At 38.9% G+C, this 16,551-nt stretch overlaps 3 protein-coding genes and 1 long non-coding RNA gene across 5 annotated transcripts; 1 reads left to right on the forward strand and 3 right to left on the reverse strand.

The window, feature by feature from the left end:
- Positions 1–1,635: 1,635 nt before the first annotated feature.
- Positions 1,636–4,593, reverse strand: LOC111777118 (probable pectinesterase/pectinesterase inhibitor 51). The gene is made up of 2 exons (XM_023656571.1): positions 3,465–4,593; positions 1,636–2,440 (listed from the first exon to the last, which is right to left on the reverse strand). The coding sequence occupies exons 1-2, from the start codon at positions 4,498–4,500 to the stop codon at positions 1,728–1,730; spliced, it is 1,749 nt and encodes a 582-aa protein (XP_023512339.1). The 5' UTR covers positions 4,501–4,593; the 3' UTR covers positions 1,636–1,727.
- Positions 4,594–9,068: 4,475 nt separating this feature from the next.
- On the reverse strand, positions 9,069–10,509 carry LOC111777173. The gene is made up of 3 exons (XR_002812351.1): positions 10,328–10,509; positions 9,419–9,522; positions 9,069–9,337 (listed from the first exon to the last, which is right to left on the reverse strand). It is a non-coding gene; the product is annotated as an uncharacterized LOC111777173 (long non-coding RNA).
- A 304-nt stretch (positions 10,510–10,813) lies between these two features.
- On the reverse strand, positions 10,814–12,962 carry LOC111777122 (pentatricopeptide repeat-containing protein At5g56310-like). Of its 2 annotated transcripts, XM_023656579.1 has the most exons (2): positions 12,523–12,962; positions 10,814–12,451 (listed from the first exon to the last, which is right to left on the reverse strand). In XM_023656579.1, exon 2 carries the CDS (start codon positions 12,315–12,317, stop codon positions 11,049–11,051), a length of 1,269 nt encoding a protein of 422 aa, XP_023512347.1. In that variant the 5' UTR covers positions 12,318–12,451; positions 12,523–12,962; the 3' UTR covers positions 10,814–11,048. The 2 variants fall into 2 exon arrangements, with proteins under 2 accessions (XP_023512347.1, XP_023512346.1); XM_023656578.1 differs by having other exon boundaries at positions 10,814–12,962.
- An 803-nt stretch (positions 12,963–13,765) lies between these two features.
- On the forward strand, positions 13,766–15,263 carry LOC111777169 (chitinase 1-like). Its single transcript, XM_023656635.1, has 2 exons — positions 13,766–13,775; positions 14,440–15,263. The coding sequence occupies exon 2, from the start codon at positions 14,454–14,456 to the stop codon at positions 15,261–15,263; it is 810 nt and encodes a 269-aa protein (XP_023512403.1). The 5' UTR covers positions 13,766–13,775; positions 14,440–14,453.
- The last annotated feature ends 1,288 nt before the right edge of the window (positions 15,264–16,551 follow it).

The raw sequence follows: 16,551 nt of genomic DNA on the forward strand, positions 1-16,551 counted from the left end.
GAGCTCGTTAACAATGCCACGATGTTGCCAGACCTAGGAGTATTCGAGATGGTTGCATTCTATTCTTAATGTATGTTATGATCTCAATTTTCAACTCGGGTCTGCTATCATGTATCTTAGAATCTATTTTTTTTTTTTTTTTGCTACAAATAAACTAAAAGTATAGTCAACTAAACCTTAAGAGTCTCACAAGGTGAAGACCACACAAGAGGAAGCAACCTTTGTATCAGTCGACTCGGTGGTTCCTTACCCGTTTTGACAAGATCACGATTAGGGAATAGTTGGAGACATTCTAACCGTACTGGCATAGCATGTGTACAACACCATTAAATGCACCTACGTCCTACTAGGTTTGAAAGTAAGAAGTGGGCGTCATCAATACACATGGGTTAATCAATGAACGTTATCTAATCATCCACTATTTACCTATTACACCCTATTGTATACACGACTTACCTATTTTTCATGCTATTCAATAATTCATATTCATTAGGTCCTTAGAACGTTGGTCTTATAAACAAAACATGCATAAAAAAATATATCAAATTGCTTCTTATAGCTCATTAGTTCTTAAAGGTTCTAGTTACGTCTCATATGCTCATCTAATCTTAATTTAATCACTCGTAATCAATTTCTAGCATGTATAAGTTTTTTTTCTGTAAACACTAACTTGACTAGCTAAACTGAATATAGCTACTTGCACGCATTAAAAAGTGATCAATTATGCAAAGAGAATCTTACCGACGAAAATTTTAAAACTTTAAAGCCATAACTTACAAGTTCTCCGACAAAGCTCCTACAACGGGCTTATGCGATTCTTTTCTTCACATTGTCTCTACCAATCTCTTACCCGTTGTTCATAGAGAGAAAAAAAAAAAAAACGTCCATCCATTTTACTAAAACAACTTATGACTTTGATAACCTAGCATCTAGGTTCTGCTAATTCACCCCAGCTCAAATTAGGATTCTAGTTTGGAAACTTCAAGGATCTTCATCATTCGGCCCCATTGAGGCTCTCATTGGCTATTAGTTGTCGACGTTCGGCTCCTCGAAGCTCAACTATACAAAAGAGATCTTGATAGCCAATGAGACGTATGGGTTGACTATGATAGAAGAGATGCAATCTCATCGGGGTTCCAACTCATAATTTCCATATAGGTTGAGTATGATAGAAGAGACGCAATCTCATCATGGTTCCACTCATAATTTCATCATACTATTACGACACTATGAATCAAGACAAATTCTTTAATAGGGGTTAGTAGGCATCTCGTTTGTTTGTGGTTCATTACTCTCATTTAACCAAGTTCACAACTAAGGAATAGTTGGAGATCCCTCCCTTATTCGCTCATTCATTACCGATCTCAACCCAGACCCTGTCCATACCAGCTCCCATACCAGCTCATAATCAATCGAGATAGATTCACTACTAAAAATACTAAGCCGACCCCGATTCAGCAACCCATTGAACCTTTTACCTAAATAACAACGGTGTACTAGAAAATTGTGCACCACACATTGACAATTATGCACCATTTTGGACCCTCCACTTCATATAATTCAAACATTTCACTAACAATTTAACCCACTCCCCCGTCAACTTCAATGTATAGTTCAATCAGAAAAACGGAGATGGTCGTTCATCCTAATTTGATATTCATATGAGATAAGTGGTGGATTATTTTCACTTTATAGAGAAGTCTGTGATTACAAAGGGAACTGTAAATCTAATTTATCGTTTTTGATTCTTCAGAAGACTGCGATGAAGGAATCCATTCGTCTCCCTGAATGAAATTTTGAATAGAGTAACTATAAACATGCTGTGCTGGTATCTTACTACTCCACTCGACTCGTTCCGAGGTTTTGGACCCCGTCCCGGAGTTCTCAAACTCCCCATAGTAAAGAGTTTTCAAAGCAAAGTCCCCAGTCCACGGCATCCACCCTGCCGGAGAAACAAGAGCCTCGAGATTACAATGTATGAAAACCGTCCTCGAGTATTCCTTCCATGGCCTCCCCAAGAAGTTCTTGTGCACTTTAGGCTTGCTGTAGTACAATGCCATGTACTCCTGAGTACCATTTATGAGACAATTCTGGAACACAAAACCAGTTGTTTGAGCTGGGTCTGTCCTGCCGTGAGCAGTGACGGCGTTGTTCTCGCCTTTCTCGGGCTTGAGCTGTCGAGGACGGACAAGGATCTCGCAGTCCTGGAAGACGGAAGCTGAGTTTCCAAAGATGAAATCTACGTTGCCTTGAATCTTGCAGGATTTGTAGAATTGGCGGAGGGAATGAGCATAGAGAGTGTCTTGGTTGCCTAGAAACTCACAGTCTTGAATCACTGAGAGATCACTGTCTGATCTAAACGCCACAGCCTGATGGGCATCAGGGCCTGCTGTGTTTTGAATGGTCAGACCACTGGCCATGAATCCATCACCAACAACTCCTACACATACATATCAATATCATCACCAACAACTCCTACACATACATATCAATATCAACAAATGGGCAACATTTTTACATCTTTTGAGTATCAATCAGTATACTACTCACATCCAATTCCGCTCAACCATATTACATTCACTAATTTATAAGTAAGAAATACATCTCAATTGGTACGAGACCTTTTGGAGAAGCCCAAAAATAAAACCATGAGAGCTTATATCATACATACTATTGTGGAGGGTCGTGATTCCTAACATGGTATCAGAGTCATCCCCTTAACTTAGTCATGTCAATAGAATCCTCAAATGTCTAACAAAGAAGTTATGAGCCTCAAAGGTGTAGTCAAAAGTGACTTGAACAAAGGGTGAAATTTGTTTGAGGACTTCAGAAAAAGAGTCGAGCCTCGATTAAGGGGAGGTTGTTCGAGAGCTCCATAGGCCTTAGGGGAAGCTCTATAGTTTCGATTAAGCGAAGATGTTCGAGGGCTCCATAGGCCTCAAGGAAGGCTACTTTGTTCGAGAACTACAGAGAAAGAGTCGAGCCTTAATTAAGGAGAGGTGGTTCAAGGGCTCCATAGGCCTTAGGGGAGCCTCTATAGTCTCAATTAAGCTGTCTCAATTAAGGGAAAGCTGATCGAGGGCTCCATAGGCCTCAAGAAAGGCTCTATAGTCTCGATTAAGGGGAAGCTGATCTAGGGCTCCATAGGCCTCAGGAGAGACTCTATAGTCTCGATTTAGGGGAAGTTGATCAAGGGCTCCATAAGCTCTACATTGTACTTTATTCGATGGGAGGATTGTTGGGAGGGAATTCCGAGCTTATGCTCAAAGTAGATAATAGTGGACAATATCATAGAACGGTGGAGAGGGTCGTGAACTATTGTTTCTAACTTTAAGGCAGCTAGAAAGGGAAAATCAGAGGGGCCAAAGTTCAACAGAGCGTGTTTCATCAAGTCAATTTGAAATAGATGACATTATCAACAACAGCTAAGCTAAGAATTTGAAGAAAAAAGAAGAAAAACTCACCGACGGTGGCAGTGTTGTAAGTGGAAATCCCAGGCTGGCCGACATTCAAAGACCCCGTGATCACCGTTTTCCCCATCCCATCTCCCAAGAACACCACATTCTTCTTCTCCAACGGAACCCTCACGATTTCATCATAAACACCTTCCTTAATATGAATCACAAATCGCTTCCCCATCGCATTATCCGGCGCCGCATTCACAGCTTCCTGAACAGTTTTATAACATCCCCCTGCACCGTCTTTGCACACCGTCGCGCTAGCATCTACCTTCGATGGGAACCCGCCGCTAAACCCTAACCCAGATCCGCCGCTACTACCTTCCCAGAATCCATCGCGCTCAGTCCTCGGCAGCGTCCACGCCGCCGTATCGTTACCAGAAATGTCGTAAGCCGCCAACATACTAAGGGCGTTACTGGTAAGGCCAATGAGAGAGTCAAGAAACGCCATGGTTTTGTTAACAGATTGGGTATCGTTGGCGTACTTAAGCGCGGACCAGCAATCGTAATGATAGAGAAGAGACGCGCTCATCCAAGCGCGCGCGTCCTTGGTTCGACCTCGCCGAACAGCATCGTTGGTAAGAGAAATTCGATACTCGGAAAATCGCAGAACCTCGAGGCAATTCTTAGCAGCGGTGGTTCGATTCGGACTATCGGTAGAGGAATCGAGAATCTGCTTGACCATGGACTTCGCGGAGGCTAGACCATCAGAGGAGACGGCGATGGCGGATTGAATGATCTGGAGAGTGGTGGGATTGGGAGGAAGAGAAGGGGAATGAGAAAGGGAAGATCCGCATTGGTCGGGGAAACGTGTGGCCTTGCAGGCACGGAGGGTTTCCTCGGAGGATGGAGAGTTGGTGAAATGGAATGAGTGGTGGTGGTGGTGGTGGTGGACGGCGGAGGAGAGGGAGAGGAAGAAGAAGAGGGAGAGGAAGGAGAGGAAGGAAAGGGCGGCCATGGAGAGGAAGAGGAAAGTGGATTTGGCGGTGGCGAATTGAAACGGAAACGGAAATGGAGTTGTTCTGGGGAGAGGATTGGGCATGGCGGGAGTATTTATAGTGGAGGAATGTAGAGAGAGAAAGTGAGGAGAGAGAAAGGGGGATATGGAGGTGAAGGTCACGGGCACAGACAGACAGAGAGAGACCAAAACAAACCTCACGGGCAAACTTCTCCTTTTTCCTTTTTCGTTCCCATTTTCTATTTTTAATTCTTTTTAGCTCGGTTCGATCCCGTTCGATCGGGTCGGGTTCCAACCATGTTTAAATTCAACTCAATTCTCCAATTGGATTCGGTCGGGTTCGAACCATGTTTAAATTCAACTCAATTGTCCCGTTGGATTAGGTCGGGTTCAAACCATGTTTAAATTCAACTCAATTGTCCAGTTGGATTAGGTCTGGTTCGAGTTGTAATTTTTTTCAACCTAAACAAATTTTTTAGGTTAAATTAGGTTGGGTCGAGCTGTAAGGTTCACCAACTTTTATTATTACTTATTTTTAAATATGTAATTAAAATTTAGTACGGGAATATTTTATAAATATTATTTTTTAAATATTAAATTTTATTATTTAATAATTGTTTTATGCCATACAATCTAGATTTAGTTACCATAATTCAATGTAATAATTTGTTTATAAATTTAAAACCAACTATATCTGGTAAATATTTTTATTTATTAAGGTATATTTATAATTAGTTATAAGAAAATACAATATTATATATAATTAAAAACTTTCTTAAATTATAAAGTTTAATGGTAGACAAATTAATTTTATATTTAATAAATTTGTTATTTTTTCTAAAATTGTCCAAACACACAAATGGAAAGGTTGCATTAAGAATTATATTTTAATTTTCTTTATTTTAGTATTTTTAAAATATCAATTTATATATATATATATATATATGTATATGTATATGGAGGAAGGACACGAGTCTCTCAATTAGTACCTAGCTCGGTAGCTTGTGTTAAACAATTGATAAGAGATTACAAAACACTCTGTAAAATACTACTAAACTTTGCTACTTAGATTGCTTCGTATTTCGTGCAATGAAAACATTGTTAGGGTGGAGGGTATTTATGGGAAAGGCTACACAATTTATTTGTATAATATTTGACCTATCTTTATTCCTCTTACGGTACCTAAATCGTTTTCTTACATATATATATAAGGCTCGTATAATTATTAGGTTTGACCCTATTGAACTAGTGATGTATTTTAACAGTTTGTGTCAGTTGTACGTGTTTGGTGCTCTTCTTTGGTTTGACTCTCAAGGCATCACTAAGAGGTCAATCGTTTGCCTAGTCCACGTGGCTCTTTGTTAAGGATATTTAGTATCAAATTATAGTTTACCATATATATCATATTATAAGGCAAATATCTAGATATTTGCGTTCTTACCATAGGTATCTTTTCATTTATTGTTATTTTCATATCGTTGTAATTTATTTGATTATAAATAAATAACTTTCACACACCATTTAGGTGCGGTGGATTAAGCAAACATTCTCATGGTATCAGAGCCCTTTCGGTTTAACAACCTCGATCCTTTCTTTTCAATGGCTTTTGAATCCTCTATTATTTTTCCCCACTACCCCTGTTGGCTTTGACACGGCAGGGGCAGTCTCCATGGGTGCCGCAAACGGAGCCAATTGATTACTCTTTGACTCCACCTTTTGACCTCCAAATCACCCTTCGTTATACTTTGTATGTACAAATCTCAACCATACTAAACTCATGCAACCAAAACCGTTGTTAAATAAAATAGTTAGAATGCGTGTTCTTTTTTATCTTATGTTATGTTTAAGAATATTATGTGATGCATGTGCGTCCAGTATGTAAATCCATATATGTAACGATAATGCTCACGTTATACCGATCAGACATTGATGGGTCATGCATGATCATAATGAGAGACATGCCACGTACACATATGCATGTCTCATCAGTAAACTTTTGTCGGGAAAAGAATGGAAGTATGATAGGCATCATGACAATGTACCAGATTTGAAAACTCGAGACCTCATGCATGTTGTATGACACAAACACGAGATACTTGAAAGAGGTTTGAATTACGTGCGATGATATATATTTATTGAATTAATGGAAAATCCAAACGGACACGACACGACAAGCTTATAGTACACTCCCGACAACTTTACATTGCTTAAAAGGTATAGGATCATAATAATTTCAAAAAATTAAATTAAAAGAAAAAAAAAAGTTGAGATTCCAGGCTTGCCCACATTCAAGGAGCACGTAATGACCATTTTGCCCATCCTGTCTTCTTCTCCGACTAGACCCAGACGGCGGCCTGAATTATCTGCAGCGGCGGGGAATTCCGGGGGAGGCGGCGGTTGTGGTGGCGGAAATGGAGGATTGCAATTAATGCGAATTCATTAATTTTATTTTGTATTGTTATTATTACTATTTATTATTATTATTATTATTATTATTATTATACTATTTATTATTATTTTCCAATAGCATTATTATATTAATGTCATTTATTATTCTATTTTTTATTTAATAATATCAACATTATTCAAAATAATAAATAAATTCTATTAGTGGAGTTCCTTTAACAAAGTAACTCGTGGCTAATCGCACTTTGTAGTGCTAGATGGAAATTATTTTTTTAGGGATATTAAAGTAATTCGATAACCGACCAATTTAGACTACTTAATTCAAGCCGAGTTGAGTAAGGTTTTTTTTTTTTTTCATGATTTTGGTTTGGTTGAATTTTTGAAAAATAAAATATTTGAGTTAATTTGCATATTGACATTTTTTTCGTTGGATTTTGAGAATATTCGGTGAAACCACGACATCTACATGGTGTAAAAATTCTCTATTTATAATATATCTAGATATTTGTCTATAATAAAAGATCAAATATGATGTAAATCTCTAATGCTGTATCCTTTGTTAGACGAACACGACTTTCTACAATGATATGATATTGTCCACTTTGAGCATAAGCTCTCATGACTTTGCTTTCAGCTTCTCCAAAAGGTCTCATACCAATGAAGAGTGTACTCTTTGATTATAAACCCACGACCATTTCCTAAATTAACCGATGTGGACACTGTAATTAATGTTAGCAATGCATTGAAACTTATGAATATTTTATAAGATTTTATTATTAATATAATGTATTACGAATAAATATGATTTTTTTTAAAAAAATAATTAAAAAAATCCAACTGAACTCGAAAAAGAGAGTTAGTTTGGGTTAAGTCGTAAACTCTGTTCGAATTGCTCCGATCACTGACTCAACTTAAATTTTCTTAAAAAAAAAAAAAAAAAAAAACAACAAAAATCATTTTATATTTAAATCAGTGATAAAAATCTTTTTATATATTTAAGTTAAAAAATTAAATAAAAGTAGAATTGAAATAGAAAGAATAATTTGTCCGTTTCTGCAAGTGGGTTCCATTTTTTCGACTTATGAAGCTACCAATTTACTCTAACAAATTGGTTAGGAGAGAAATATTTGTAAGAGTAGGGTTATCATGGAGCAAATATTGTCTTTTTTGAATTTTTACTTTTGGACTTTACCTCGAGATTTTTAAAACGTGTTTGCTATGGAGAGTTTCCATACCTTTATCTAATGATTTGGATCCCACGTCGGTTGGGGAGGACGGTTGGGGAGGAGAACGAAACATTTTTTATAAGGGTGTGGAAACCTCACACTAGTTCGTTTAAAAAACCTTGAGGGAAAACTTGGAAGGGAAACCACAAAGAGAACAATAACTACTAGCGGTGGGCTTGGGCTTTTAGAAATCGTAACCAGAGTCCGACACTAGCGAGGAGGCTAAGCCCTGAAGGTGTGGACACAAGGCGGTGTGCTAACAAAAACGCTGACCCTAAAAGGGAGTGGTTTGGGGGTCCCACATCAATTGGAGAAGGGAACGAGTACCAGCAAGGACGCTGGACACCAAAAGAGGGTTGATTGGCAGGTCCCACATCGATTGAATAAGGGAACGAGTGCCAGCAAGAACGCTGGGCCCCGAAAGAGGGTGGATTGTGAGACCCCACATCGGTTAGGGAGGAGAACAAAACGTTTTTTATAAAGGCATAGAAACCTCCCATACGTTCTAAAATTTTTGAGGGGAAGCCTAAAAGAAAAAGCTCGAAGAGGACAATATTTACTAATGGTGGACTTGAGCGACCGGATTAATATGCAAGTTTTGAAGCATTCCTTGAAATTGTTGTTTGTAAGCATTAGGTTATATGATGATTGAGACGATAAGTAATTCCAGTAGAATCATGTCATTCGATAGAGATGCTTCGTTTAATAGAAAGTGGTTTAAGTTCTGGAAGCCTAAGGGTGAATCGGGTGGGCTGGATCTTCAGTTGGTATCATGTGTTTCTGGTCATTGGATTACTGATTACTGCTGGTTATATTCATGTTATCCAGATTATGGCTATATCAACTTAAGCCCACCACTACCGATATCAACCTAAGCCCACTACTACCGCTAGCAGATATTGTCTCCTTTAAGTTTTTCCTTTCAAGGCGCAAGAAACCATACATGACTTTCATCACTTGTTTTTATCATGACATCAACCAAAGACTTGCAAGTTATTATCTGCTTGCCATTGTGATCCATTTTTTCAGATAATTCTACTCATAAGTTCATCAAACCAAGTGCCACAGAGATCCCAAAAACTTTCAAACTTCAAATCTAAGTAACATGCAATAGCCTGACATCTAATGGATTAAACAGATGAACAATGGCAAGAAGCAAGAAGAAGAGACTACTTGTTTTTTGGCAACAGAATCATCAATAAAAGTAAGTTTTTGTTCTTGAAGAAGTTGAAGAAATACCTTGGGGTTGAAGCAAATTTCCACTTAAGAAAATCCAAGTCCCTCTTGCCCTAGCCAAAACAATTCTCAAACTCAAAACATAATTTGGCTGGCATAGATGACTTTTGAACTAATTTCTCAAACTGAAATACCTTGGTGTCGGAGTTTGAAGTAGGGTTAACGATGTGCATGGTGGGTTTATGATGGGCGTGATGTCCTTTTGATGAGTTGAAGATATAGATGCTCTTACACGTCCCTGCCATATGAACCAACACATTTCAATAAGGTAATATGAACTTCAAGAAAGAAGTGACAAAAATATTGTTCAAATTACCACCGGATAAATTCAAGTTGCAATTCATGCTACACTAGTGAAATGTCTCGTGGAAGGTCAAGGGTGTTCTTTTGAGACTAAATAAAACCATGTATGTTGTCTTTGTAATATAGACTTTAACAATGTAGTAAAAAGGGTACCGATGCTTTCTTAGTTTCTTTGTAATTTTATATAGTTTAGATTGCATACTTCGAGTCATTTAAGCTTGTCTTGATCAATCTTCCCTGTGAAGTGATTCGAATCTCAAACAAGTGTTCTTACCTTGAGATATTTGACCAACAAAGTGATCCAAATCTTACTTTCCCTTGGGATGATTCCTTGTCGTTTTGAGATTCGTGGATATATTTAGATCCAAAGATCTTATTCTTCAATAAAGTTGTTAGATCAAATTTTCAAGAGTTGCAATCATTCTAGGTTTGTATATCCAAGACGTTTACGAAGGTTCTTAGATTCAACTTGCTAGGGTTACCATGTTCGAACCCAGAGGTTGAAGACTTGAAGCAAGAGAAATGGATTCAGAGTCCAGAGAGAGATTTAGCAGGAGACTAAAATATTCAAAGAATAAGCTTATTTCTTGTAGTGTTTGTCCAGTAATGAAAAAACTATTAGCTAAAGTTTTCATCTGCAGTATATAGTCATTAATGCTGAACGAGCCTTTAGTAATCTTAACGACAGTATTTGAGAACTTTTAATAATACCTAAGTTGCAACAAGATTGAAATGCGTACCTTGGGTTCGATTTAATACAGCTTGTACTGCTAATCTCAACAGGTTGTGTGGAGAGATCGCTCAGTGGCGTCTATGTTGAATCAACCAAGAAACTTTCTATAACGGCCCCAATCCACCGCTAGCAGATATTTTCTTCTCAGTGGAAACCTTTCCCTCAAAGTTTTTAAAACGCGTTTACTAGGGAAAGGCTTCCACACCCTTACAAAGAATGTCTCGTTCTACTCCCCAACAGATGTGGGATCTCACAATCCACCCCCTTCGAACCACAGCGTCCTTGTTGGCGCTCGTTCCCTTCTCCAATCGATGTGGGACCCCCCAATCTACCTCCCTTCAGGGCCCAGCGTCCTTGCTGGCACACCACCTCATGTCCACCCCCTTTGAGACTCAACCTCATCGCTAGCACATCGTCCAGAGTCTGACTCTGATACTATTTGTAATGGCCCAAGCCCACCGTTAGCAGATATTATCCTCTCTATGAAAATCTCTCCCTCAAGGCTTTTAAACCCTTATAAAACTGTTTTGTTCTCCTCCCCCGATCGATGTGGGATCTCACACCTTCAAGATTATACGCACATACAACCGAAGCATTAGTGGTCTCTAGAAAATGTGATCATTTCTGTCAATTGATACATCAACCAATCATAGAACAACTCGAGTTCCGGCTGGTTGCTACAGAATTTGTGATAACCATTGAGCTTTTATTCCTTTACTTCAAGTCGTTTAACAGTTTACACTGGCTTGTTTTACTGCACTTAGCGTTTCAAATATTCTCAACCCCAAAGGATGAGACTTGTCCCCTCCATAGAATTTATGCACAACTCCTTCAATGGTTATCCAGCTACAACCAGGGAGTTTCGTCAAACCCAGGTCTCTCATCTTCTCTCTAGTCAGTGAATCGCCATGCGACATACCAAGAGATTCATATATACCAATCAAAGCTATAAAATTGCTTGGATTCATAGGTTCCAACTTGAAAAGCTGGTTAGCTGCAATTTCTCCTATCTCAAGGTTCTTGTGCATCATACAACCAGAAAGCAGAGCACCCCAAATGCTTGCTGCGGCGGTGTGTTTCATGTTTCTTATCAACATAAACGCTTCCTGCAGAAAGCCAAAGCGACTCAGAAGATCAACAACACAAGCATAATGTTCTACCGTCAGTTCAACCTCATAATCTGAAACAAAAGACTTGAAAATTCTCCACCCTTCATTGATGTAACCTGCATGACTGCAACTAGCCAAAATGGCTGTCAGTGTTACAGAATTTGGTTGGATTCCACAAGCCTTCATTTTGTTAAACAGGGCCAAGGATTTCTCTCCTTTCCCATGAGCCCCATAACAAGATATCATTGTTGTCCATGTAACAATATTCATGCTACTCATATTCCTAAAGACCTCTTCAGCATCAAACAGGCTTCCACACTTTGCATACATATCAATCAATGAGTTCCCAATAGCAACATCAGCAACAAATAATTGACTCTTCAAAACTAAGCAATGAATTTCTTTACCTTTTCTCAAATCTCCTTCCCCTCCACAAGCATTCAAAACGCTAGGAATTGTCATGATATCCATCCTCACTCCTTCAAAGAGCATGCGCTTGAAACAATCCAATGCATCTCCATAAAGCCCAGCCCTCCCATACCCAGAAATCATTGAGTTCCAAGAAATTGTATCTTTCAAAATCATATTATCAAACACCTTCTTAGCATCTCCCACAACCCCATATTTGGCATAGAAGTCCAAAACCGTACTGGCTACCACAACATACCCTTCAAATCCCAGCCTAATTGTCCAACAATGAAGTCTCTTCCCCATATAAACATCTCCTATACCAACACTAACCTTAAACATCTGGGGCAAAGTATAGTGATCAGGCAGAAAACCAAGGCCCCTAAACTCGTTAAACACATTAATTGCATCAAAATGTAAAGAACTATGAACATAAGAAGCAATCAAGATATTCCAGGAGTGCATGTTTCTGTGAGTCATTTTGTCAAACACCTTGCGGGCGTCATGCAGAACCCCACATTTGCAATACACCAAAAGTAGATCTGTCACAAGAGTTAAATGTGGAATCAAACCATGGATGAGGATTTGAGCGTGTGCTTGCTTTGCTTGGACAACTGCATTAAGACGAGCACAGTTTCTGAGAATTAAAGAGAAACGAGAAGTGCTCTGAGACATGGATGCCTACCAAAATCACAGAATAGCCCAGAAATATAAGCTGAAAGCTTTTAAGGTCTAAATGAGTCGCCGGTAGTGTAGGCCGCTCGTGGTTGCGCCGCTGTAGCTCGCCGGAGAAGGAAGGTCAGCAAGGGATGAAGTTGACGGCAAAAGGGTGAAATTGTTTAGTAAGTTACCCACGTTTTATTGGTAGGGATGCTCCACAACTTTTCCTTTCTCATTATCCTTCCGGTTCGTTAGAGCTTCTTTCGCCTCCGTCTTCGTCTCGGTAATAAAAGGCGCGAGAAAAGAGAATGAAATACGAGTGAATAGATTGCATTAGACAGTATACCGATCACAATTCTAAATTAATCCCGAGCGGCCTAACAAAAGTTGTTTTAAGAGTCATTTACGACCCTCTCATATATAGCCATCTCTCCCGATCTTTTTCTTTTACATGCGAGTAAATTCAACCCTAAACCTACTAGATTAAGCAAAGATGCAGAGGACTGCTCCTACACGGACATAGACCCAGTTGTGCTTGTTTAGCCACTACCGTAAGGTCTGATTTCTTCTTCTGTCTTAGGTACGTTTAAACCAAGAAACTAGACAATGGGTTTCGAACAATTATTTAGCTTGACACTGTTGGGCTAGTGATAATATTTTAACAGAATCTTCTCGAGCTACTTCTTGCGTACCTCTTCTCAAAAGTTCGTCATCCATATCATTTCTTTCCAACTTCAACTATTGTCACATACTCAGCCTTACTAGATGAAAGAGTAACGCAATTCTAAAGCCTGAACGTCTAACTCGCAGTTCCATCTATTGTTTGATAGAGTCTACATCTACACTCAGATCAACATCCACGAAATCGTGTAGAGTTATTTTGTCGTTTCAACAATAAAGTCGTTTCAGGGGTTGCACAACTCACACACTCGATCTAGATGAAGAACACGAAGAATAAGAAACATGATAGGGAAACCAAATGGAACTTACAAAGAAATCCCATTGAGAATACCACAAAATTATACATTTTTTTTAATTGGACAGAGACAAGAAACACCAACGTTGGAAGACTGTTTCTTTTCTTGTCTTGTAGTTCCGCCGGCTTTGGTCAAGATTACTTCGGCCGGCAGCTCACGAACTCATAATATAAAAGCTTCACACCAAAACTTGATCTTCTTCATCATACATTTGGTGAATAACTCAAAGTGAAGATGATCGTCGGACCTCGTCAGCTTCATCTCTTCCTCTTCGTCGTTGCAACGTTCAATCATTTCTGCGGTAAGTTTTAGGAACCACGACTCTCGTAATAGTATGATATATTCCTTACTTATAAACCTATGATAATTCTCGACTCCTTCCGAACAATCCTCCCCTCAAACAAAATACACTATAGAGCCTCCCTCGAGGCTTATGATGGAGCCCTCGAACAGTCTCCTCTTAATCGAGGCTTGACTCCTTTTCTGGAGTTCTCGAATGATAATTCCCGATTCCTTCCCAACAATCCTCCACTCGAACAAAATACATCATAGAGCCTCTCCTGAGGCCTATGTTGGAGCCCTCGAACAGTCTCTTCTTAATCGAGGCTCGACTCTTTCTCTGGAGTCCTCGAACAAAGTACACAAATTTTTTGACACTTGAGTCACTTTTGACTACACCTTTGAAACTCATAACTTATTTGTTTGATATTTGAGGATTCTGTTGACGTGACTAAGTTAAGGGCATGACTCTAATAACATGTTAGGAATCACGGACCTTCACAATGGTATGATATCATCTACTTTGAGCATAAGTGCTCGTGGCTTTGCTTTGGGAATTCCCAGAAGACCTCATACCAATGGAGATATATTCTTTACTTATAAACTCATGATCATTCCCTAAATTAGCCGATGTGAGACTCTCTCCTAATGATCGTAAACCTTAAAACTTTCTCTTAAAAATGTAGATGGGAAAAAAGTGATGATGGAGTACATCGGAGCGACAGGCATTCCAGTCACCTTCGACAGCGTCCCGATCTTCGATGATATCGATTTCCATTTCATCCTTAGCTTCGCCATCGACGCAGATCCCTCCGGCAATCCTCAAAATGGGAAATTCTCCAACTATTGGGAGCCCTCACTGACCCCAGAATCAGTTGCAGCCATTAAAGCCGAACACCCGAACGTCAAAGCCCTAGCGAGCCTCTCGGGTTGGAGCCTCGGTGACACCGTCCTCCGATGGCAAAACCCTCGAAACCCTAATCTCTGGATCACCAATGCCTTCTCCACTCTCAAAGCTCTTGTCATCAAATACCATCTCGACGGCATCGACATCGACTACGAAAACTTCCCAAAACACGGCTCAAACTTCGCCTTCTGCATCGGTGAGCTCATAACCCTACTTAAGAACCAAAGCGTCATCTCCGTAGCCACAATTGCGCCGTATTACTCGACGGTTTCACCTTACTTGGAGCTCTACCATGGCTATGGGGAGGTGATTGATTATGTCAACTACCAATTTTATACCGACAAAGTGAGAACGGCTAAGGCTTACTTGAAGAGATTTGAGGTTAGAGCTAAGGAGTTTGGAGAAGGGAAGTTGCTACCAAGCTATGAGGTGAATGGAAGAGGGATTCAAGGGGATGCCTTTTTTGAAGCTTTGAATTTGTTGAATGAAAATGGATTTGATATCAATGGAGTCATGATCTTCTCTGCGGATGCTTCCCTCTCCAATGGCTTCCATTTCGAAACGAGATCTCAACAGTTCTTGCTCAACTCGACCGTCTCGTGATTCTCTCGGAGAAGTTAGAGTGGGTTTTGTGAGTTAATAAGCTTTACTTATACGATGTATTTATAGGTGAAATTATTAATCGTGGAGTATTTATAAGAGAAGTTATTAGTCATGGTACCTGTTTTAATCGTAGAAAATTGAAAAGCGTTGTGCTTGAAGAGTTTTAGTACAAAGAAACTCTCCGGGCAAGTTATCATGTTATTTATTGATTTCTTTCTACTTCGATTATTCGTTTCGGTGTTGATATGAGCCAAGACATCAATCATATAAGATAAACTTTATCAAATATGTGAAGAAAATGTTGTTTAAATTATCACGAGAGGTTGCAATTCATGTCACATTAAAGATGAATCAAGTTCAGTTTATTCTTGGATGGTTACAAATTTTGGGTGGATGGTAATTTAAATTTGCCGTGTTTCTACTTATGGTCATAAAATATGAAAGTTACAATTCTTAGAATGACTCAGGCAAGGTAAAATTTTTTATTTTGAGACTATATAAAGTACAGACATAGAAAATAGAGTAAAATGAGCATTTGTGCTTTCCTTTAGACAATGACTAAGTTTTTTTTTTCCGCAATCCTATGTAGTTTAGATTGCACGTAGAATTATTCGAGCTTGACATGATCAATCTTGTTTATGGAGTAATTCGAATCTCAAACAAATGTTCTTGGCTTAAGATATTTGATCAACAAGGTAATTTAAATTTTACTTTCCCTTGGAGTGATTCTTTATCATTAGGGCTAAGTGTTCTTGTTGAAAATAAAACTCGCTCAAATACCAATTTGTTAAAACAACACTCACTAATCTGCGAAGTGATCTCACACTCACTAACAATCGAACGCTCCGAAACCGCTATGCTAAAGTACTACTCACGTACTTGTGAAGGAGATGTCGAGAAGGAAGAGACAACGAGACAAAAAATTCTGAAAAAACCTTTTTTCTATTACACCCTACTTAAAGCAGACAATTTCTCTAGCTCTTTTGCTCGCTCTTACCATGACAACAAACTAATTTATACGCTTTCTAAAAGCTAAATATGGCCATCAGAACGCTACCATTTTCTAACCCATAAGCTCACTATTCCCGAACCCACTAAACTTAACTAAAAATAAAAACTACCCTTCATCATTTAAGTTTATTCTAATTGTTCTTACCTTTCTTTTACAATTCTATGTAGCTGAGGTTGCATGTTTAGAATCATTCAAGCTAGACATGATCAACCTTGCTTGTGGAGTGATTCGAATCTCAAGCATTCCTTTACAATTCTATGTAGTTAAGATTGCATG

The sequence above is a fragment of the Cucurbita pepo genome, chromosome LG16 (assembly GCF_002806865.2).
Source record: "Cucurbita pepo subsp. pepo cultivar mu-cu-16 chromosome LG16, ASM280686v2, whole genome shotgun sequence".
Taxonomy (NCBI): Eukaryota; Viridiplantae; Streptophyta; class Magnoliopsida; order Cucurbitales; family Cucurbitaceae; genus Cucurbita; species Cucurbita pepo.